This window comes from Mus caroli, unplaced genomic scaffold, assembly GCF_978045245.1.
Source record: "Mus caroli unplaced genomic scaffold, Mus_caroli_1 scaffold_5, whole genome shotgun sequence".
Taxonomy (NCBI): Eukaryota; Metazoa; Chordata; class Mammalia; order Rodentia; family Muridae; genus Mus; species Mus caroli.
In genome coordinates this window covers 68,143,746-68,168,212 of record NW_028227260.1, presented here as the reverse complement: position 1 = coordinate 68,168,212, position 24,467 = coordinate 68,143,746, and the positions used below count along the sequence as shown (strand labels likewise).

The following is a 24,467-nucleotide window of genomic DNA, read 5'->3' as shown; positions in this document are numbered from 1 at the left end:
CTACAAATTAAAATGTCCTTCAGCATAACCACTCGGCCTTTTGTATTTAGGCAGCAGCTGCCAACAAACGTCTTAAGGATGCTCTGCAAAAGCAAAAGGAGGTTGCAGAAAAACGCAAAGAGACTCAGAGCCGTGGGATGGAAAGCACTGCAGCTAGAATGAAGGTATGAACACCTTAAACTGCCATTCTCCTTCCATGCACTGGGAATAGGAAATAACTTTCCTCTGATTTAAAAGTAAATACAGAATTGGAAGGTCTGCCTGAAATCCTTATTTTCTAAAAGATACATCTTCAAAGTGCTGTCAAAGAACAAGCTGCCTGCGGATCCCGTTCCCCTAACTGGGCCTCCTTGTCTGGCCTCAGTGGGAGAGGATGTTCCTAGTCCTGCAGTGACTCAATGTGCAGGGTGGGTTGGTACCCAGGAGAGACCTCTCCCTTCTCAGAGCTGAAGGAGGGGTGATGGCAGAAGGGCCATATGGGAGAGAGACTGGGAAGAGAGGGGAGCTGAGATCAGGATGTAAAGTGAATGAATGAGTGAATGAATGAAAAAATAGATGGAAAAATAATAATTAAAAAATTTAGGATCAAAAAAATAAAGAGGAGAGAATTCTGTGTATCTCTGCCTGGCATAGCTTAGTTACTATTTTATTCTGGCATAATTGACATACAGTGAATGGTTTATATTTGAAGTAAACAGTTTAATGAGATGCTGGGTCACACCATCCCATGGACTGGGCTCTTAGACTGAATCCAGGGGAAGCAGGAAGCTGATGTGAGTATTCCTCTCTGCTCTCTGACATTCAGCACAGTGTGACCACCCACCTCCTCCTGCTGCCTTGGGGAGCTGGCTGCCATCAAACTGGGAAAAACAATGAACCATCCCTTAAGCTGCTCTTGTCAGGGCTTTAGTCAAAGCAATGAGAAAAGTAACCAGTGCATCATATGTGCCCTCTGGCTGGGTTCCGTCGCATACCTGTGACCCTCCCAGCATGTGGAAAGCTGAGCTGAGAAACAAGGAACTCCACGGAGAGCTCCAGTGGTTCCTACACACACACACACACACACACACACACAGAGAGAGAGAGAGAGAGAGAGAGAGAGAGAGAGAGAGAGAGAGAGAGAGAGAGAGAGAGAGAGGCACAAACACACATGGTAAGTTAATCTAAAATTAAAGGCAATTTAAATTTAAAAACCCCAAATATAACCAGGTGGTGGTGGCGCATGCCTCCAATCCCAGCACTGGGGAGACAGAAGCAGGCAGATCTCTGTGAGTTAAAGGCCAACCTGGACTATATAGTGAGTTTCAGGACACCCAGGGATATGCACAGGAAAACCCTATCTTGAAAAAGCAAAACAGATTTTTGGTCACTATAGGTTTTTTTAAAAACTTTTATAAGATGGAATTACATGGTTCCCTTATTCAGCATAGTTATTTTCACGTTCGTCCATATGATTACATAGCATAAATTACTTTTATTACTGAGAGATATCCCATTTGTTGTATTGATATGCCTTAACTTGTCGGATCACCTACTGGTGGTCATTTGAGTTCTTTCCAGTTTGGGCTATTACAGATACTGTGCTGAATATTCACATACTAAGTCTTATTTTACTTGCTTTTTGTTTCTTGTTTCTTTGGCTTTTTGTTTGTTTGTTTCCAGAAAGGCTCTCTCTATGTAGTCCTGCCTGTTCTAGAACTCACTATGTAGAACAGGCTGGCCTCAAACCCACAGAGGTGTAACTGTGTCTGCCTCCCAAGAGCTGGGATTAAAGGCATGCACCACCACACTCCCACACTCAGCCTGCTTGTGTGTGTGTGTGTGTGTGTGTGTGTGTGTGTGTGTGTGTGTGTGTTTTATTGTGTAAAGTATCCAAATATTTTCTCTTCCTTTGATTGACTTGTACTTTTTATAAAATTTGAATTCTTTTTATAACTTGGAAATATATCCAACAGATGACCTTGTGGTTTACAATTATTTTTCTTAGGCTGTGACTTTTTGTTTTGTTTTGTTTTTATTCATTTTAAATAGAATCTTTTGAATACCAAAGCTAGCTACTTACTTTTCTTTGTTGGACAGTCCTTGTGTATTCTTGGCTGGCCTCAAATTCACTGTGTAGCTATGGATGACCTTGAACTCTTGGTCTTCCTGCTTCTACCTCCCAAGTGCTAGAGTTATACTCCAGTTTCTCTTCAAATTGTGTAAATCTTTCACACCCAAGTTCCAGGATTACAGGCATGCAGCAGCATCCCCAAGGCAGGGTTTTAGTTGGTATCATTCAGTGTATTGATCCTTACTTTTTATGATTCATAGTCTTTGTGTTTGTTTGAAATCTTTAGTAAACTCAGGATTGCTAAGATTTCCTCCTTGAATTTTCTTCTTGAATTGTATATTTTTAATCATGGTACCTCTGTCAGAAATATATGCCTGCAACCTATTTGTAAATTCTATCACATTGATCTACATGCCTATTTTTTTTCTTTTTTTTATTACATCTTTTCCTCAATTACATTTCCAATGCTATCCCAAAATTCCCCCATACCCTCCCCCCTACTTCCCTACCCACCCATTCCCATTTTTTTGGCTCTGGCGTTCCCCTGTACTGGGGCATATAAAGTTTGCATGTCCAATGGGCCTCTCTTTCCAGTGATGGCCGACTAGGCCATCTTTTGATACATATGCAGCTAGAGTCAAGAGCTCCGGGGTACTGGTTAGTTCATAATGTTCTTCCACCCATAGGGTTGCGGATCCCTTTACATGCCTATTTTTATGCTACTACTAAAATGTCAAACACTATCCCTTGACTTTGAAAACATCAGATTGTGTAAGTCCTATAAGTCCTCCATTCTTTTTTCTTTTTAGAGAAACAAGTTCTCTGCATTTCTATCTGAAGTTCAGAATTGGCTTATAAATTTCTGACAAGTCTACTACAAGTTTGATTGGGATTACATAGGATTTATAGCTAAGATGTAAGAATATTAAGGGTTTTATCTAAATGAAGGGGACTGGAAAGATGGCTCAGTGGTTAAAAGCACTGGTTGTTCTTCCAGAGGACCCAGATTCAGTTCCCAGCACCCACATCTTAACCATCTGTAACTCTAAGCCAGGAGACAGACATCCTCTTCTTGCCCCAGCCAATACCAAGAAAACATGTGGTACACAGGCAGGCAAAGCACCCATATACATAAAAATAAATACTTTTTAATTAAAAATTGATTTTATTTTTTCAGGAGTTTCCCTTTATTAAAATAACCTATGGCTTGCATGCTTTAGCCTACTAGGAGGGCAAATAACATTTTTAACCCAGTTTATTTTATTAAAGCATAACTGACATTAATAACATAAAATGTGACTTCTTTCAAAGTGATGCATTTGAGAGTCATCTGTGTTGTTTGTCTCAATAGTTTGTTCTTTATTTGCATATCTATCTCTCTGAGTCACAATCTGTTGCATGGATTTACTATGGCTTGTTAATCCAGTCAGTTCTTAAGTGCTTTTGACTAACTTTTGTCTTTTTCTTTAGACAAAGGATGGTCTGGACTGGTAGTGTGGGCCCAGGCTGACTAGTCTCTAACTTGTGGCAGCCCTCCTGCTTCAGCCTCCATAGTGCTGGGAGTACAGTCACCAACTACCACACTCAACTAATAATTTTAAGTTGTATTAGTTTTTCCAGAGAAACAGAACCAATCTATGCAAAAGATTTATGACGATACGTGGCTCACATGGCCATGGAGGTCAAAAGGTCCATAGTGCTTCATCTGCAGGCTAGAGGTCCAGCGCACCAGTATCACAGTTCAGTCTAAGGCTGATAGCTTCGAAACCAGGAAGGAAACTGGTTGTGTAACTCTCGGTCACAGGCAAAGGCTTGAGAATCTGGGCGTGTTGATAGAAGTCCTGGAGTCCAAAGACCAAAGTGCTTGAAGCTCTCATGTCCCAGTTCCAGGAAAGTCAGGAATCCTTCTCTCTCTGTCACTTTTGTTCTAGCTGGGACTCCAGCCTGGTTGGGGTGGTAGCCATCCACACTGATGGTAAATCTTCCCGGCTGAGTCCACCCACTCACACCTAGTCTGTCTCCCTTGAAACCACCTTGACAGCTAGACTCAGGGGAGAAAAGACTGCACCTGTTCTTTAGCAAAGGAAGTCAAGTGAAATACAAAGTAAGCAGAAGGAAAAGATTGATAAAGACCAGAGGAGAAATTCATGAATGAGGTTTTTTTTTAATTGTTATTAATTTTGATAGGCCCTAGAACTTTGGAGAACTGAGGCAGCATAGTAATGAGCTGCATAGTAGCACCCTATTTCAAAAAGCATTACATTTAACTAAAATTTTTATGGTGAAATATACATAAACATCAAGTCTCTCATGATAACCATCTGTAAGAAAAGAGTTGGCTTTTTCATAAGCCCCTGGCTTTCCTGATCAAGAAAAAGTAAAAAACAAGTATAATTAACAAAAATTTCATAAGCTATATCACTGTTTATATATACATATATATGATTAATATATATGGTTAATATAAATATAAACACCAATATTTAAAGTTGAAAATGCACAGTTCGGCCTTGTATACCTTAAGTATGCTAACACATATTACCTAGAATTGGACAAAATCGTCTAACAAAAAGTCTGCTAAATGATTAAGATCTAATGAAATATATTAAATACAATACTGAAAATGAAAAACAAAATGTATAAGTATGAGACACAATAGGTATCTTGTGCATATGATGGGATGTGAAAACATATAACACAATATCAAAAAAGAATGCTAACTTCTGCTTCATAGCACGGTATGGAGCCATATTGTTGCCCCTTGTGAGACATGAGCCACGTGGGAGCTCTGGTATTCACTTCACCCAGCCAAGGTCTCTCATGTCTGTAATCCCAGCACTTGGGAAACAGAGGCAGGAGAATCATACCAAATTTGGGTTCAGCCTGTTCTACATACCGAGTTCCAAGCCTGCCAGGGCTACATATAGCAAGACTGTCTTGATGGAAAGAAAAGAGAGAGAATTAATTGGCTTCTTCATTTTTATGAAATTAACTTTTTTTTTTGTTTTGGTTTTTCAAGACAGGGTTTCTCTGTGTAGCCCTGGCTGTCCTGGAACTCACTCTGTAGACCAGGCTGGCCTCGAACTCAGAAATTCGCCTACCTCTGCCTCCCAAGTGCTGGGATTAAAGGTGTGCGCCACCACCTCCCAACTATGCATTTATTTTTGAAGTGTGTTTCTCATAAATAGCAAGTTGTTGCTTCAATTGTCTTTGTTGGCTTAAAGATGATTGTTTCACAGATATAGGTGCTTTGTATTGAGAATTATTTTCCCCCTCATGAAATGGGCCCTTTTATCCATGATAGGAGTCTTATCTAGGCATTCTACTTATCTGATACAAATGTGGCCTCTCCAACTTTCTTTTTATCACTAACTAATTACTATACTATAGCTTTGTCATCAGCCTAAATACTCTCAGGAATGATCACTGGGACTTTGAGGTAGTTGTTTGTTTACATGTCTTTACTAATACTTTGAGAATTTGGTATAATGTATTTGGATCATACACACCTTTCCCTTGCCATCTCCCATCAGACCCACCTCCAATTCCCTACCCAACCAACTTCATGTCCTTGTTTTTATTTTAACCCCAGCAGTCCAACTTGTGCTGCCCAAATACTCTGCTGTATGTCCATCCCTAGGGGTATGGTCTACCTAACAGGAGCTAAAGCACACGAACTCTTCATCACCTGATAGCTGTCCGTAGCACCAGGACTTTAAGCCCTCTTCCCACCCGCTAGAATTTTGTCTGGTTTGAATTTACACAGATCTTATTCCTTTGAGAGCTTTCTCCAACTCGAATTTGTGGTTTTTTGTTGGTTGGTTGATTGGTTATTTACCTGTTTGATTTGGTTGGTTGGTTTCCTTTTCCCTTTTTGGTATTCGGAGTTAAATTTTGAACGTGAGCTTACCAATAAGCTATGTCCAGCCTTCAAAGTTACTGTGTCTAAAAAGTCAATTAAAATAATTATATTTTTAAAGCCTTTCCATCTACTTTATTTATGCTTTATTTTATTTCATTATATTTAATGTGTGTGTGTGTGGCTGTTTGCACATGAGTGCAGATGTTTGAGGGAGGCCCAAGGCATAGATCCCTAGGAGCTTAAGTTACAGGTACTTACGAGCCACCTGACATAAGTACTGGGAACCAAATGTGGATCCTCTGCAGAGCCATCTCTCCAGCCCCTTATCCACCATCTACTTTAAACATGTCATGACTAGTGAGTGGCAAAAAGACCCCAATATTATAGAGACCAATAAATAGTAGTAGGATAGCTAGAGAAAAGTTTGCTATACAAAGCCTCTGTGACTGGGAATACTACTGATAGCAGTTCTTAGAGAAGGGATGGTTTTAGTGACATCGACACACATAAAAATCTCACTTCTGCTTTCGTCGGCTCTGGTCCAAGGGAAATTAAGTTCAACTGGATCTAGCCCCTGTCGTTCTCATCCCCAACTCACACATCACTGATCTCTCTTCTAGAATTGGCTTGGAAATGAAATTGAGGTTATGGTCAGTACTGAGGAAGCCAAGCGACATCTGAATGACCTTCTTGAAGAGAGAAAGATCCTGGCTCAGGATGTGGCACAACTCAAAGAGAAAAGAGAATCTGGAGAGAACCCACCTCTTAAACTCCGAGTAAGTGCCATGGGAACATGCTGTCAATAACCCCACGGAATTTCCAGCAAATCCTCACTGCGCTAGAGGACTCTTTCCTTTTAAATCCCACCTTCTTGCCCACTATTTTTGCAGAGGCGCACATTTTCCTACGATGAAATACATGGTCAAGATTCCGGAGCAGAGGATTCTATTGCCAAGCAGATTGAAAGCCTAGAGACCGAATTGGAGCTCAGGTAATGAGGCTATATCTGAAACAGGACATGTTATGCCTGGAATCCGCATAGGCATCATCAATCCAGTTTTTCAAGAGTTTCCTTCATTTTCAAAAGATTTTTACAGGGAAGAAACCCCCAAAGAACCTAACTGTTTGGAACCTGTGTGTTCAAAGTTATATTGTGCTATATAGATTAGATCCATTGTGCCAGACTGTCGTTATGATGCTGGATGAGGTAAGTGCCATTCTTCCCTGTAAAATGAAGTTGGGGATCCTTGGAAACGTTTTAGCAAAGGGACCAACAGTACACATTGTGGCAAAGGCAACATCTTCACTTCAACAAATGGTATAGTTCAGACTGCTTAGCTCCATGGAGAAGAATGAAGCTAGATTCTCCAAATAGCTCAAAACCCTGACACCATAATTCAATAGAGGAGGAAAGAGTGAACACATTTCAACTGAGAGGCACAGGAAGGCTGTTCTGAATAGGACTCCAGAAGCACTTGCTTTTGACAGTTGACAAATGGGACCTCGTGAAATAAAAAAGAAAAGCTTTTGTATGTTAAAGGACACCATCATTCCAGTGAAGAGGCAGCCTATGGAATAGGAAAAAATCTTTGCCAGCTACACATCTGACAGGAGGTTAAAAACTAGAATATATGAGGAATGAAAAAAAATGAGCCAGGCAATGGTGGCACACACCTTTAATCCCAGCACTCAGGACGCAGAGGCAGGTGGATCTGAGTTGGAGGTCAGCCTGGTCTACCGAGCAAGTTCCAGGACAACCAGGGCTATACAGAGAAACCTTGTCTTGAAAAAATAAAAATAATAAAATAATCAGACTGTTGGGTTCCAGAAGTTGCCGCACAAACCATACAAATACCAATCCCAGTCACAGAAGGATGGTTTATTAAGCACACCTAAAGACTGATTGACCGGGGCAATGGCACAGGCTCATGAGCTGAAAGCTGCACATGGGACAGTTCTCAGGGCCAGCTTATAAAGGCTAAAACCGTCAAAACCACAGTGAGCTCATCTGCAGGTGCTGGAAGTACTGCTGATAGCTGGCTCTGACTCAAGCCAGTTTAGACATAATAGTTCATACTGACCTTCAATTTGATGGGTCCTACCTAAAGCTTATGGTTGTAGAATTTCTTAAGATTAACAAACCTCCTAACATAGAGAACATAACATGACCCTGCTCTGAGTTATTTTTCTATGTCAGTGACTGGCAGGCATATTGCAGCAACAAGATGAAATAGCTGGTGGGCATGGAACAAAATGGCGCCAGCTCTGCTAGGTGGGCAGGCCTCAGCACAAATACAATACAGTATACAGACACCTGACTTTAAACAAAATAATTGAGAAAACAATGAGACAGAGAACTAACAGCAACTTCACGCACCATGATGTGCTCACCCCTAAACCTATATATGCACAAAGAAAGAAGTAAAAGGTGGAGTTTTTTCCTAAGTTTCAATGTATATATTTAATAAAATTAAAAGCCATTCGGATATTTCCTTGGGATTCCTGTTGTTACAGGTTTAGAAATACCACATAAAATTTGAGTCAGGTGGCTTACTTTGCAACTGATCATCCCACACATAAAATTCTTTTCCTTTTCTACTCATAGCCCCTCCCTTTCTCCTTGCTGTCAAGGCTGATGACAGTAAATCTCACTCTTCTCTCCCTTGAAGGAGTGCGCAGATTGCGGACCTACAGCAAAAGCTGCTGGATGCTGAAAGTGAAGACCGGCCGAAACAGCGCTGGGAGAGTATCGCCACAATTCTCGAAGCCAAATGCGCCATAAAGTATTTAGTGGGAGAGGTAAAGCCATTCTTCTTAGCAAGAGCTCTAGGGAAGCTCAAAGTATAAGGTGCAAAGGGACACTTTCTTAGTGCCGTAGCTACTTTTCATGGTAGCAACCGCAGTGATACCAACACTAAAACCTTTAATGAGTAGGCAGTGGTTAGTAGTAAGTCCAAGCCAATTACTTAGAAAGATCAGAAATGTGATAGTCAGCATGCCTGACATATATATAGCAAGTATACATTTATGTGAGCTATTGATTGTCACTAGAAAAAAACCAGAAGTTGTTACTGGTTAAGCATAAAGTATTACACTACCTTGACAAACATGTATGAGATGTGTATTTAAAAACTTGAGACACCCTCTCAAGTAGAAAACTTAATCATTTTAGATAGATAGAGTCATTTTAAGGAAAATTGATTTTTTTGTTTTTGTTTGTTTCTTTTTTATTTTTGGTTTTTATTGAGACATGGGTGTTTCTGTGTAGCCTTTTGCTGTCCTGGAACTCCCTCTGTAGACCAGGCTGGCCTCTAAAATCCCAGAGATTTGACTGCCTCTGCCTCCAGAGTGCTAAGATTAAAGGTGTGTGCCACCATACCCAGCTTTCTTCACTGATCTTAAATGTATGGGTTCATCATAAACTGTCAGAAGATGAATCAAAGTAATCACTCAAGCAATATAGTTCCCAAATCCACATTGCAGTGCTTTATACATTTTTGTCTTGGGCTAACAGATTTATTCTGCTAAGTAATCCTAACTAGTCTTAGGAATACTGCTCATTATCTGGGCTAATAGTAAAAATCAAAGTAGGCCAGTACAGGATATCGGTCTTGCCTAAAGAGGTATATCTAGAAAGATCTACAATTTCAGCGATCACATCTACGAGTTCTAACATGTAAACAAAGATTCTGAGACAGACTTGGCTAATAAGCTGGGTCCTGTGAATTCCCCTTTAAAATTTAAGGTCTACTTAAAAGTTTCAGAATTTTGGAATTGTCAGATACTGTCCGTGTTAGGTTTATTCTTACCTTGAAACAGAGCAACAGATAAATGACCCAGTTGTAGCTTCTACCCTGTCTTTGCATAAATATCAACTTATGGCTTAGGAATAAAATATTCCTTTTAAGGGGCTGGAGAGATGGTTCAGTGAACCCACGTTTGATTCCTAGCAGCCATGTGGTGGCTCACAGCCATCTGTAACTGTAGTTCTAGGAGATCTGACATCCCTCTTTAGGCCTCTGCAGGCACCAGACATATTGTATACAGATGTACATGCGGAAAATACTCATGTACACCAAAAATAAAAAAATTAAAGCCAGCAGTAGTGTTTCAGTTCACTATTAGAGTCCACATGACATGGGGGGAAATGAGAGTGGATTTAGACTTTCTTGGAAGCACACTTCTCGAAGTGTTTCAAGAAAGGTGCCCAAAGAATGGGAGAAGATAGATCGTTCTGCAAATGCAATGCCTTTCTCTTATCTTTTCAGCTCGTCTCCTCCAAAATACTGGTGAGCAAACTTGAAAGCAGCCTGAATCAGAGCAAGTCCAGCTGTATTGAAGTGCAGAAGATGCTGTTTGAGGAGCAAAATCATTTTGCTAAGATAGAGACAGAGTTAAAAGAAGAGCTGGTCAAAGTGGAGCAACAGCACCAAGAAAAGGTAACTGAGCAAGAGAAGGAGTTACGGCGAGGTATGGGCCGCCACTGCCTGTGGTTGGTTAGTTTTTAAAAGGGATAGAAGCTGCCTGTCATGGTGCTGATGCCTGTAAGCCTAGCACCCTGGGAAGGGAAGGCAGAAGAATCCTCTTAAATTTAGAGCCATGCTGGACTATACTGAGACCCTGTCACTATTTGAAAAATAAACAGACACTAGTGGTCCATGAAGCTTCCTTCGAAAGTTTATGTGGTCTTTTCCACATTTTGCAAGTAAGTAACCGGAAACAGAAGAGACTTGTCTAAGTGGCTCCTAACCACTGGCTCAAATTTTCAGGTGAACATGCAGAGAGGTTAACACCTCTCCTAGGTTTATCACTTTGGACCATGAAAAGACAAGACATTCTTCCTCTTTAGCTCACAAGGAAGTTCCATGGACCAGGGCTTGAGCTAGAGAACATCCTTTCCCTACTCCTGTGATCCCCCCCCCCAACCGTGTGCTGTCTCTCTCTTTCCTTAGGTGTTGTACCTTCTCAGCCAGCTGCAGCAATGCCAGGTGACAGAGAAGCAGCTGGAGGAGTCAGTTAGTGAAAAGGAACAGCAGCTGCTGAGCACACTAAAATGTCAGGTATGCAAAACATGATGGAGAATCCTGACTCATCTGGGCCATAGTGCTTGCAGCAGAAAGTGACTAACCACCAACAATCCAGAGCTTTTACTCCTTTGAGGTCCTGTTGGATCTGGTTAGGGGGAAGCCTAACTTTCAGGACTAAAACTGAAGCCTCCATGTCATACTCAGGACTCCTGATTCTTGCACCTTAACCCTGAGCTTTAGAGCTAAAGAGGCGCACTCATCTAGTAGTTCCTTAAAATCTTGATGGCAGGGGCTAAAGTGGGCTTTGTGGTGAAGCCCACTCAGTGTTCTTGCAGAGGGCCTGAGTTCTCGGTACAGGTCCGTCAGCTCATGAGTCCATGTAAACTCCAGCTCCAGGAGGAATCCCATACCTGGCCGTCAGCCTCTCCAGGCATCTGCACTCAAAGGCACATACACATAATTAAAAATGATAAAAAATAAATCGAAAAATTCCTAAGGGCATTCAAATGTACCTCTCTGAGCTTGTTCTGATCTGAGGACTGACATGTTACTAAAATGCCCAGGATCTAAAATTCTTTCAAAGGCTGGGAACACCACGCCCTTTAGAAACATGTTGGAGCACTACTTTAGTCCAACGTAGAGTCAGTCTCCAGGGTTCCCTCGGCTTTTCACACCTTAAGACATAACCAGACTGGTTAGAGTTATATTCATGAATCCTGTTGCCTTAACTGCCAGCAAATTGAGTTAGGTGCTATGCACATTATAGGTAAGAATGGGAAAGGGTAAGAATGTTTGCTTCCTTCAAGTGTATTCAGGGATGTTGGAGGAATACTGAAATAGAGAGGGAAAAAAAACATCAGCTACTAGACAGTTGAAAGTAGTGTTTTCATCTGAGCTGTTTAGTAACTCATGTGGACCCAAAATAACCCCACCTATAACTGTGCAATCTGGAAATAGGAGGAAGAGCTTAGGAAGATGCAAGAAGTGTGTGAGCAAAATCAGCAGCTTCTCCAAGAAAACAGTGCCATCAAGCAGGTAAGACGACTTTCCACCCACTGGATAAGCCTCAGGAGACTCCCACTGAGGCTAGCCCTTGGAAACAGCCCCTGGTTTGATAACTAGATTTATGCTGGTTTTGTGTCGTCTCCATTGAGTTTTTTTGTGTGATCCCGTCATATACATTTCAAAGCGTTAGAAACACAGGTTTTTGCCAGGCACGTTGGTATATACCTGTAATCCCAGCACCTGGGAGGCAGAGACAGGCTGATCTTAATGAGTTTGACGCCAGTTTGGTCTACATAGTAAACTCTCAGCCATCCAAGGATACATAGTAAGACTCTGTCTTATAAAACTCTCAAAGAAACAAACAAAAAATAAAGTATATCTCCTCCTGAATCTAGTTGTGATCTGAGAAAGTTAGAGTCCTCCAACTACTGCCCTGTCATGGGCCTCACATGTATTGTATAACAATACAAGAAAGCTAGCTCAGGTCTGAAATCTTTGCCTTAGCCATGAATATTCCCCAAATCTGCCCTAACATTATATACTTTGTCTCTCCTATTCAAACAGAAACTGACCCTCCTCCAAGTAGCCAGCAAACAGAAACCCCATCTCACAAGAAATATCTTCCAGTCTCCAGACTCTTCCTTTGAATATATTCCACCTAAGGTAAAATGTTCAGGCCTGAGTGAGTGTACTAAACTTGTCATTTGTCAGAGGCTATAAGAGGAAGGAGTCCCAAAGAAAACTAGAGTACAATTCTAAGGAAACCAGGCGTCCAGCTTCCTCAGCAGGCCCTTGGGGTCGATCATGCACAGTTATTATGTAACCCAGCTGAGAAAGAGCAGAAGAGCTATGTTCAGCTGTCCATCCAGAGATGCTTATCTTATTAAATCATGACTCCTCTCTTCCTCCCTCAGATTGAGTCACCTCCAGTTTCTAGTTCATCGAAGTCTATGCAAGGCTAAAGCAGAATTTTTGTGATTAGCGAAACCAAGTGTAATATATTTAAGAAGTCTGAAATCTCTGTAAATAACGGCCAGCAAGTTACTGAGAAGATGGCGTATCATATGTATTTTAAAACTATTGACTACCTCATTTTTATTTTTATTTTTTTGTAGCCCAAACCTTGCCGCATTAAGGAAAAATGCCTAGAGCAAAGCTTCGCCATCGAGGAGCTGCAGTATTATTCAGAGCCTTCTGTGGCTGAGCAGGACAATGAGGACAGTGACGACCATGCTGATGAGGAGTGGATCCCAACAAAACTAGTCAAGGTGTCCAAGAAGAGCATCCAAGGGGTACGAGCCAACTCTCTAACATCCTTCCTTGTTAGGCTAATTCTCACTGGGCTAGCTTCTGAGACTCTAATCAATCCCTGCCCTGCATCCTAACTCCGTGGAGTTCCTTCAGAGGCATTGACTCCACTGACAGAGACTTGTTGGACTAGTTCTGTATGGACTACATATGAGGCCAGCAGGCACCTAAGCATTTAAATTGGCTGGCTCTCTGATCTTTCAGGATCACTTCACTAAAGCAGATCCCCAAGTGATCATCCTAGCCCATATTGTATGGCCTTTTACAGCTGAACCAACAACCATTATCACATATCATCTTTTAATAATCATTCCAAAATCCACAAAGGTATTTATTATTTGCCTCTTACAGAGATAGACTTCAAACTCAGAGAGGGAAGTGAATTTTTCTTACAACGCCAAGGAACAAAGGTTGTGGTTTTGTTTGGTTTGGTTTGATTTGATTTAGAGATGGTGCCTCATATAATTCCAGGCTAGGCTTGAAATCACTTGAAGCCTGGGATGATGTGAACTCCTAGTCTTCCTACCTAAACCTCCTGAGTGCTGAAATTACAAGTGGGCTTACAATGCCATGCCCAGCTCAAAACCATTCTGACTTCAAGGTGCACTCTATTAACTTTCACAATGCTATTTCTCCATACTTGCTAAATACAACTGTTTTATACTGAAACATTAATTTCTAAACTACTATGGTTCATCACCACTAGTTCACCTATGCCCTGTAACCACATTCTTAGAGAATGGCTTCTAACTTAACTTTCCAGCTTCCTAGAAGCACTCTTGATTGGACTAGTTTTATAAAACCAAATGCTAAAGTGAAGCAAGCCACATGGAGAGTGCGTTGATGGGGAATTCTAACAGAGGACTAGAAGGAAACATCTAGAACTTCAGTCATCATCATCACTCATTCATTCATCTCAGGGGGAAGAATTGGGTTTTTAGGAAGAAAAATTTTGGTTTTTAGGGCCAACCAGCAGAGGTACAGATTGAGAAGATGACAGTGAGGAAGGTGACTGCTGCTGTGGGCTACAGTAGAAATGGCAGAGACTCAAATCACAGTCTTGGGACAAAATGAAGCAGGGCATGGCTGTCTTTTTTGTATCTTTGGGAAAATCCTGAAGCATAGCAAATATTGTAACGAAATACTACCTAATATGAATGATATGCAATTTCTAAAACACTGTGAAATGATGCTTTTTAGCTTGATAAGTGAGTATGCATGAACTTTAAAGAGATTAAGTTGACTCTATTCCTCCTATTTAATAACCCCACAATATGCAAATGCTCTGTCCACTCTTGATCAGACTGTTTGGAAGACACATTAGTTATACATGAAGACCATCTTTATTGTTGTTTAACCATCTTTTGCTTACTAAAAGGGATACTGTAACGGGCCCCAAAAGGATGGCTTTCTCAGAATTAATAGCTTCCTCAGTAAGGAGACCCTAAATGATAGGTCACATGCTATAGTAGACAGAGTAACAACTCAGAAGCTAAATTAGGCCTGGGTTTTATCTAGTGTGGAATTTATCACTAGTTGAGTGAGTAACCTGTAATACTAATAGTAATAGTAATAGTAATAGTAATAGTAATAGTAATAGTTGATTGAGGCAGGGCACTTGCTCTGCCTGGGCCTGCATTCCCTTATGTGTACAATGAAGAGATGAAACCAGAAGAGATTACTTCCAGTACTAATGTCTTGTGTGTCCAAGAACTAGTCAAAATTTTAACAATAGTACCTTTATATGATGGTATATTGTGTGTGTGTGTGTGTGTGTGTGTGTATCACTTGTGAGGAATAAGATAATTATGTTTTTATTAAGGCACTGGAATCGTCATTAAATATTTCTCATTTATCACCTGGGGCTAGGTGATAAATCTTTATTACTTTTGCTGTATTCTAAGACAAGAACTTACAGTACTAGTTTGACCTTGAACTCCCTATGCGGCTCAGCCTGGCTGCCTGCCTGGGCCTGGGCCTCCCAGTGCAGGTGTGTGCTGCCACATGTGCCCAAAGGAAACAGCTCCTCTTGTCTGTTTTGCTGATAAAGAGAAGAGCTAAACTTGAAAGTGACTTTTCCATGGCCGTGCCAAGTGTTAAATTTAGGAGAAAATACTTCTAAGTCCTACTCTTTGAGCTTCTTATTTAACCAGATCTTATTCTTCTGAGACATAGTGAACATTCTGCTCGAATTACAGACTGTAAAAGGGTATCCTCAACCCTAGTTTTTCTCAAGGGAAATCTTTAAAATAGAACCTGGGACTCTACCTCTAGATGTTCTGACTGAATTGATCTGAGGTAGAATTTGGCATTTTAGAACACTTCCCCCAAGATGTCATCTCTTCTCTTTTCTTTCTTTCCTTTCTTTGTTTTATGTCATGTGTTGTGGGTCTCTGTGGATGGATGGATGCTTGAACACAGATCATTGGATCCCTTGGAGCTGGGATCACAGTTGGTTATGAGCCACCTGATGTGGATGCTGGGAACTGAACTCAGATCCTCTGAAAAAACCAGCAAGCACTCTTAACTGCTGAGCCAATGCTCCAGCCCTTGCAGAGATTTCTCTAGCCCCTGCTGAGAACCAGCAAGTCTTTCCATCTGTGCTGTTCCTTGAGATATGCTGGTGGGTTGCCAGCAGTTTTGGTAGAGTTGTATCAGAGTCTCTCTCTGGTATTCTAATCTGCTTCCTTGGAAGATGGAGAAGATGAAATTATAGCTTACGTGTGTGACATTCATGTGACCTAAACGCCAATCTGTCAAGTGTGTCCTGAGCATTCAGCTATACCATTACCACTACCAACTAGCCTGTGCTCCTTTGAAGATTAGCAACAGCAGAAGTCCATGGCAGCTGGAGTTTAGAAAATGCTTTCGTATAGGTGAAGACTAACTAGTAGTTAGTCTATAAATCACCTCGCTGGGTCTTGGCTATGGAAAAGTCCAAGCACTCAAGACAGTCCTTGAGATATCATTTGTGATATTTATCCCAGGAGATGAAATAGAGAAGTGCTGGCAGGGTAAAAGTGCATGTCTGAAGCCTTTAGATGAGTCACAAGTGGACAAAGGACCCAGGCTACAGTAATAAATGGAGAGGTATCCATAAGGCAGGCCATAACACTCTTCCCTTTCTCCTGCCTTACTCGAAGTAGCTAGAGGGATTTTTAAATTTATTATGATGTATCTTGTTGATAAAGGAGACTAAGATGGACATTCTTATTTAATACTATTAGACATGTAAGTTGGTATACCTACTCTGGAGGGCAACCTGAAAATATCAGAAACTTTAAAAATATTCCCATCATGCTCACTTCAGGAACACATATATTAAAACTTTTTATATTCTTTGACCCAGTAATTATACATATAGTAAGGAAATAGCCATCGATATGGACTTGCTGTATTCATTCAGTGAATCTTTTCTAAGTAGCTATGTGCCGGGAATGAGCACTATTTCTGAGACTACAACAATTAACTTTGTCATTGTGAACATATTCTTGTAGGAAAAGACATATGTCTTAGTCAGGGTTTCTATTCCTGCACAAAGATCATGACCAAGAAGCAAGTTGAGAAGAAAGGGTTTATTCAGCTTACACTTCCACAATGCTGTTCATCACCAAGGAAGTCAGGACTGGAACTCAAGCAGGTCAGGGAGCAGGAGCTGATGCAGAGGCCATGGAGAGATGTTCTTTACTGGCTTGCTTCCCCTGGCTTGCTCAGCCTGCTCTCTTATAGAACCAAGACTACCAGCCCTGAGATGGTTCCACCCACAAGGGGCCTTTCCTCCTTGATCACTAATTGAGAAAATGCCTTACAGCTGGATCTCATGGAGGCATTTCCTCAACTGAAGCTCCTTTCTCTGTGATACCTGCAGCTGTGTCAAGTTGACACACAAAACCAGCCAGTACAACATAGTAAGCAGAAAATACAGAAGAGAAGAAAAAATGTCATGGTGACTTCATAGGGATGATGGGGAAGGCATCAAAGAGATGATTAAGATGAGATCGAAACAACATGAGGATCCAGGCACCTGGAATCCTGGCACTGTAGAGGCTAATGCAGAAGAGCCGCACATTCAAGGCCAGCCTGGGCTATGTGATACAGGCGGAAGTCACAAACAAGACAGTGAGGGGAAAGGGAGTGAAGGAGAAGAGGCAGTGAAAGGTCCTCAGGGAAAGTGGGCTTTGTGTTTCAGAGTACCTGAGAAGGTCATTGTCACTGTCCCGTGTTGAGAAGAGTGTGAGAAAGGTAAAAGTTAGTGGAGTTGGGCCAGCTATAGAGGGTCTTGTCTGTACGTAGAGTTTAGATTCTATTTGTGTAGAAGGATATTCACTGCAACATGATTTATAATAGCAAATGTTTTCTTTCAAAACTATCTTAATATCTAACATTACGGGACTATCTTAAATAAATTGATGATGGAATATTGTATACAGCTATTGAAATCATGGTTTGGGCTTTCAAATTTTATACTGATATATATTACCCTCCTGATCAGAAAAAAAAATGTTATTATGGTTTCCTTTATAGCTACAGAACAAGCATGATAGTTCTCATGTGAAAAGCAGCTTAAGATCTTGAATTTTATTATAAACTTAGGATGAGTCCACAGAGATGTGACGAGAAAAAAATGCTGACAGTTGTGATTTCAGGCCTTGGGGTTTGTTTGGGTTTGGGTTTGGGGTTTGGTCTTGGGGGATTTTTTGTTTGTTTGCTTTTGTTTTTTTGGTTGGGTTTTTTTTGGGGGGGGGTGATTTTTCAAGACAGGATTTCTCTTTGTAGCCCTGGCTGTCCCTGAACTCACGCTGTACACCATGTTGGCCTCAAACTCAGAGATAACACCTGCCTCTGCCTCCCAAATGCTGGGATTAAAGGTGTGCGCCACCACTGCCCTGCAATTTCGGGCCTTGTTTAATCACTGGACTATTGGATTCATCTTTGTTGGGGATTCAAAGGGGTTGTTTAGGTTTTCTGAAAGGATCTCACTGTGTAGCCCTGGCTGCCCTGGAATTGGCTGCCTCTCCCTCCCTGAGTGTTGGGATTAAAGGTTTGTGCTGCCATGACCTGCTACATGGACAACTTTAAAGCTAGATCTCCCCACATATTGTCCTTATGCAACTGATTTAGGGGGACCTAAATGCTAAACATGAATTTATCCCTATTGTATTTTTTTCTTTCTCCTTTGAGTCTATAATTGCAGTCCTGTCAAAATATTTTTGGATTGTAATTTTTGTTATCTTAACTATTCATCCTTCCAGTTTTCTGCTATTGTTAGAGCCTAATAAACATGGCTACATTGTAAACTGGTGTGTGTGTGTGTGTGTGAGAGAGAGAGAGAGAGAGAGAGAGAGAGAGAGAGAACATGCTGTGAAAACTGCAGTTTCAAATATAAAGGGTTTTATTTCCTGTATTTGGTGATACATTGAAGATGAGTTGAATTGGTGCTCAGAACAAAGCCCTAGCTAACACTGGACACGATGTAGAAATGCACACTGAAAGAAAATATGAGTTAGACAAAACTCTGATTCGGTAGTCCTAAAATAAACATAACTGTACTACCAAGCTGCCTACAGGGCTTTGCCCTTGAAATGGCGACTAGTGTTTACCTGGTACTTGACAGTGAGGGTGTTAGGACGGCCCCCTATCTTTCTTCAGCTATACTGCCCAAAGTAGAGCATTGAATTGTTTGTAGAACTTGCTCGTAATTAGCCTGCAGTACATTCTGGTGATTATGGTTAAATGAAGGGAGGGAATAGAGAAGACGAATTTGATCAAGATGACTTGCACGTGAAGGGACGGTACTTTAACACGTCCATCTAATCCTTTCAGTAATGTGTCCTCCACAAACCTGTTTTGCAGTGTTCCTGCAAAGGTTGGTGCGGGAACAAGCAATGTGGATGCAGGAAGCAAAAGTCAGACTGTAATGTGTCCTGCAGCTGTGACCCCACAAAGTGTCGCAACCGCCATCAGAACCAGGTAGGAATGGTATTGTTTCCCCTTACTGTCCCTTTGAGCCTCTCTGGAGTTTCTATCCTGCTTCTTCCACCCTGAAACCCAGAATCTCCTACACAGCAATCCCCACCTTTCTTCTCTGCACCCAGAAAGGCTCACTCCTCAGGTATGTACTCCCCACCCTCACCGCCAGCCTTGCTTGGAAGCTTCCGTATGATTTCTGAAACAGGAACAAGGAACAGGAAAGCAAGAACTTACAGGTAGACAGGGACACAGGATCAGACTAGTCCAGAGGCTCAGCTGGAAGCATGAAAGCCACGTGCTGAGGTGACAGCTTCCAAACAGGAAGTCAGTCCTTCAGGGCTCTTGAGACCCTAAGGGAACCAGGCATTATGAGAAATAAGAATGTGCTTGCTGCTGCTTTTTCCCCTACTCTTTGTCACTGACCTCTCCTTAGATCTGCCTGTGACCATGGCTAGAAGTCTTTGCTACAGCTCTTGCTACATAATCCAAGACTCCTACCAAGTGCGGTGGGACAAGCATCCATCATGCACTTCCTAAACATTTACACAGAAACAGTTTGGCTTGGGGCTTTCATTTCAAAGACTTCTAAGTAAGCACCAGAGGACTAAAGTGGCAAGCTATGTGTCGGTCAGGCGCATCGCTGGGGCCTGGGAGGGGTCCCTGTTTTCAGTTAAAGAAAATCACTGATCTGGGCCAATGCTTCCATTTAACAGAAGAGAAAAAGTAAAAATCCAGAGGCAAACTGACGTGACTTGCCTGATACACAGCTGGTCCTGGTAACTTAAGATGAAACCTCTGGCTTACAAACAGCTGCAGTTTTAATCCCAGCTCTACCAGAGTCACTTTGTGATCTAAGTGACTTCTGTCCTTTGGATTTTGTTTCCTTATCAGAAAGGAATACTGATGCACGTAGCCTCCCATCGGGGTGCTATTGTAGGTAGTAGAACTTTAATCAAAGAAATAATCAAGGCTTGGCCTAATTTTGTTTTAGTTTATGTTTTGAGAGTAGGTCTTGCTTGTTAAATACCCTAGGTTGGACTCAAACTTGTCATCCCTCTGCCACGGCCTCCAAGTTCTAGGATTGCAGATATATGCTACTGCACCGAACTTGACCCAAGTTTCCTTCATAATATGTTTCACTGCAGACCTACACAGGTCCTTGGAGTCTGCTTCTTAAGCATGACTCCATGCCTTTGGGGACAGAGCATGTGAAGCCCTATGGCTTCTCCAAACAGTAGCTCCCTTAGGTTTGCTTTGAGTAATTGACTGATCAGGTCCTCAGAGCTGGGACCTACCCGGCTAAAGAGGACCAGGCTGTTTTGTAACTTGGATGGCTAAATTATAATAACCCTATCTGCTTGATTTCAGGACAATTCAGATGCTATTGAGCTAAACCAAGATTCTGAAAACTCCTTCAAACTGGAAGATCCCACAGAGGTGACCTCAGGCTTAAGCTTCTTCCACCCTATCTGTGCAACTCCCAGTAGCAAGGTGAGTGGCAACTGCAAGACTTGCAAAAACTACATGCACATCCTTTTCTGCATTAGCTCTGATAGAAGGTTATGAGAGATGGTTGTAGGGAAAGATATTGCTGTACACTGACTGGAGTGTTTTATCGAACAGAGAGAGCAGTTGTAGGGGAGAGCCTTTGTACTGGCTCAGCTGGGCCTGTGTATTCATTTCTGTCTCTATCTTTCCTAGATCCTAAAAGAAATGTGTGATGCAGATCAGGTGCAGCTGAAGCAGCCTGTGTGTGTCTCTTCTTCTGACCACCCAGAACTGAAGCCTATAGCATCAGAATCACAAGAAAATAAGGCCATGGGGAAGAAGAAGAAGCGAGCTCTGGCCAGCAATACCAGCTTCTTCTCTGGCTGCTCTCCTATCCAAGAAGAGTCCCACTGAGGTTAGGGCCGTTGTCTCTTCTGTCTGCCCTGGACACAGTCCGAGGCTGCAGCCCAGAGGGGAAGAGCACTAATTAATGACTTCTGTAGTTTTAGGTCTTCCTATTGAGAAAATGAGAAAAGTGTCCCTGAAAGGAGGAGGACCTTGGCTGAGTGTTGGCCTTTACTATCTAAGCCTTCAAAGAACTACTTTGCTTCTCTAGAAGGCGTTGAGCCTTCTACTGGTGAGAGAACCAACTGACCTGCCTGATGAGTCTAGAGGAGCCAGTCCCCAGTACAGTTTAGCTCACTCTTTGTGAGCAGTTGAATTGTCTCTTCATGGAACTGAGACCGACATCTTCTTCTCTCATGATCGCGTCAGCTTAATGGAAGAGTCTCGAGTAGGATGGAGACCTGGCTCGACTCCCTCACCACACCTAATGAATTGGGCAGGGAGCTTTCCTGCTCCATTCCAAAGCCAGACTTGACAAACCCTTCAATTGTCTGTCACACGTGTTACTGAAGTGAATGTAACATTTTAAAAATGTTAAGAAAATAAATAAACCTTAGCTCATCTACTAGTTGAAGGAGATCCTTCTATGATAGAGGAAGAAGTAAAATTCCAGCATGTTTTCTTCATCCCCTGGGAAGTCTTAAAGAGATCCATTTCAGTTTCCCCACAAATACACATCCTTCCTTTTTCTGGGAAGGCTGCCTAGTGTTTTGTTTGGTGGTTTGTTTTGTTTACAGGGATAGCGATTGAGCAAAGGGGCTCGGACATGCCAGGCAAACATTCTATCACTGAGCTACACCCTGACCCAGCTCCCTACTGCTGCTTTAGGAGCAGGGAGGACCCTGACAAAGCTAGTTTCTACACATTTCGTGAGCATCCCCATCCCCATATGCCTGCCAGAACTGTATTTGCTTCTCAACAAAAAGATGCTTGGGCTAGAGACATGGCTCCGCGGTTAAGAGCAGTGGGTACTCTTCCAGGGGTCCTGAGTTCAATTCCCAGCAACCACATGGTGGCTCACAATCATCTAATGGGATCTGATGCCCACTTCTGGCTTACAGGCATATATGTAGTTAGAACACTGTATACATATGTTTTAGTCAGAGTTTCTATTCCTGCACAAACATGATGACCAAGAAGCAAGCTGGGGAGGAAAGGGTTTATTTGGCTTACACTTCCATACTGCAGTTCATCACCAAGGAAGTCAGGACTGGAAATTAAGCAGGTCAGGAAGCAGGAGCTGATGCAGAGGCCATGGAGGGATGTTCTTTACTGGCTTGCTTCCCCTGGCTTGCTCAGCCTGCTCTCTTATAGAACCAAGACTACCAGGCCAGAGATGGTCCCACCCACAAGGGGCCTTTCCCCCTTGATCACTAATTGAGAAAATGCCTTACAGTTGGATCTCGTGGAGGTATTTCCTCAACGGAAGCTCCTTTCTCTGTGATAACTCCAGCTGTGTCAAGTTGACACAAAACTAGCCAGTACAACATAGTAAGCAAATGTTTTTTAAAAATGTTCAAGGTCCTTAGCCTGTACTTTGCATATAAGAAAATCAAGTGTCTGCTTTACCATACAGTAGCAAATACCTGAGAGATGGAGTTCACTGGGAGAATGTGTTTAATTTAGCTCACGGTTTTGGAGGCCCTGGGCCATGCTTAGAAGCCCATATTAGATCATGACAGAAGTACGATGGAGCAGGATGGGAGAAAATAGCGGGAGGATCTGGGTCCCATCACCAGCCTTCGAGAGCATTTCCTCCAGTATACAAAAGACAGACACTCCACAAGAACCTACCTCTCTCTAAAGTTTCCCCCAACCTCCCAAATTGTACCCCAGGCCAGGGAACAAGCTGTGAACACACAAGCCCTTGGGGAACATTAACTATCTAACATAGAGATAGTACCGTGGTACAAAGAGGTGGTTATATAGAGTTACAATGTCAGTGAGTATTAGAGCTGGGAACAGAAGCCAGTGACATTTACCATAGAGCTCTTTCTAATGCCCTGCAATCCTACTAATGCTTTTCCATTTACAGGACAAAACTACTGCCTCCTTGCTTTCTCCCTTAAAAAGGAAGGGCGGGGGACAAGGATTATTCCTTACCGTACACCAGATTTCTTGTCTCCAGTTAGAAGCCAGAAGGGGGCCAGCCGTGCAGTGCCTCATACAGGCTATATTTGAAACCTTTTGGGAGTTTGCAAGCCTTGAGGCTCATCCATGCATATCGAAAGCTGTCCCCACCCCACCACCCCCTAAAAGACTCTCAAACCATCCCCATGTATAAGAAAACAAGACTCTAGAATCCACCACAACCCAAGCAAAGGAAATTGAAAAACAACCTGCCAAGAATGACTCCCAGTGGAGGACTAGGTGACCCGCTGGCCCTCCCTGGCTCCCTGCCAGCAAGCAGCCTTGCTTCTCTTTGCATTTTAATTCTGAGAGAGTTAGAGAATCTCTGTCATTGCCAAATAGAGCCTCTGGATACAATGGGAAAGCTGAGAGGGAGGGAACCAGCTCCTGGCAGAAGAGAGCCAGTCTCCCTCACTGGATAAAATTGAGTGTGTGGAGGGGGAGGGGAAGCCAGCTTATCTGTAAGGAGTCATCCTTTCCCACCAACCCCCCCCCATAGTGCTCACACACAGACCCCAAGTCACTTCATCAGCCCCATCCAAGAGCTGTCCATCAACACACCTCCCATGCAATCCTGTACTTTTTATACTAAGCTGACCACAGCTTGCTAGGCCACCTGCTTCTTTTGTACACGTTCATCTTCCAAAAGCCTGGTACCCTAGTACACTATACAAGCCAGTGAGCCTGATATCCTGAATGAGCACCTGATGGGTGGTGCGGTGAGGGCTATTGAATACATCCACAGGGACCCCTGGTCCAGAAATGGGGCATCTTACTGCCTAGAGTTCATAAAGTCACTTCAATAGCATCACATCGATGGAACTTGCAGAAGTATAAATAGCCCAAGAGGAAAGGGAAGCTAATGATTGGAAGTTGTACTCCTAGGAAGCTTGAGGTTAGACTTCCTTATCCTCTCAAGAGTTTCCAGGGGACTGGCAGGGCCCCTTCTCCTCGCTGCCAAGTTGCAAAATTGTGTGGTCACCTCCCCCAGCTTCCCTCCCTCCTATGCCCTCAGTCCTGGCCTCCTAGAGCCAGGACAAAGCCCTCAGGCAGTAACTGGGAGGGGAACAGGAGGAGGGACAGAGGGATGGGGAAGGCTGCACAAAGGAATTCCTCACACCAAGCCCCCTGACTGCCAGCTCCAGAGAGTAAAGAAGCCGACCTCCTCTCCAGCTAGCTCACTCGCCCATCTTCCCACCATGACTGTGCTCGAGCCATA

General features: G+C 42.5%; 1 protein-coding gene across 1 annotated transcript in view; it reads left to right on the top strand.

Moving 5' to 3' along the window:
- The window catches only part of Kif4a (kinesin family member 4A), a 102,729-nt gene extending 81,073 nt beyond the window's left edge, over positions 1–21,656 (top strand). The window contains exons 19-30 of the mRNA XM_021152906.3: positions 51–164; positions 6,536–6,691; positions 6,806–6,906; positions 8,585–8,714; positions 10,184–10,354; positions 10,868–10,975; positions 11,900–11,977; positions 12,512–12,610; positions 13,063–13,239; positions 19,109–19,225; positions 20,594–20,716; positions 20,927–21,656. Coding sequence (XP_021008565.1) covers positions 51–164; positions 6,536–6,691; positions 6,806–6,906; positions 8,585–8,714; positions 10,184–10,354; positions 10,868–10,975; positions 11,900–11,977; positions 12,512–12,610; positions 13,063–13,239; positions 19,109–19,225; positions 20,594–20,716; positions 20,927–21,127 — 1,575 coding nt within the window. The 3' untranslated portion in view covers positions 21,128–21,656. The remainder of the gene's footprint in view (positions 1–50; positions 165–6,535; positions 6,692–6,805; positions 6,907–8,584; positions 8,715–10,183; positions 10,355–10,867; positions 10,976–11,899; positions 11,978–12,511; positions 12,611–13,062; positions 13,240–19,108; positions 19,226–20,593; positions 20,717–20,926) is intronic.
- Positions 21,657–24,467: the final 2,811 nt, after the last annotated feature.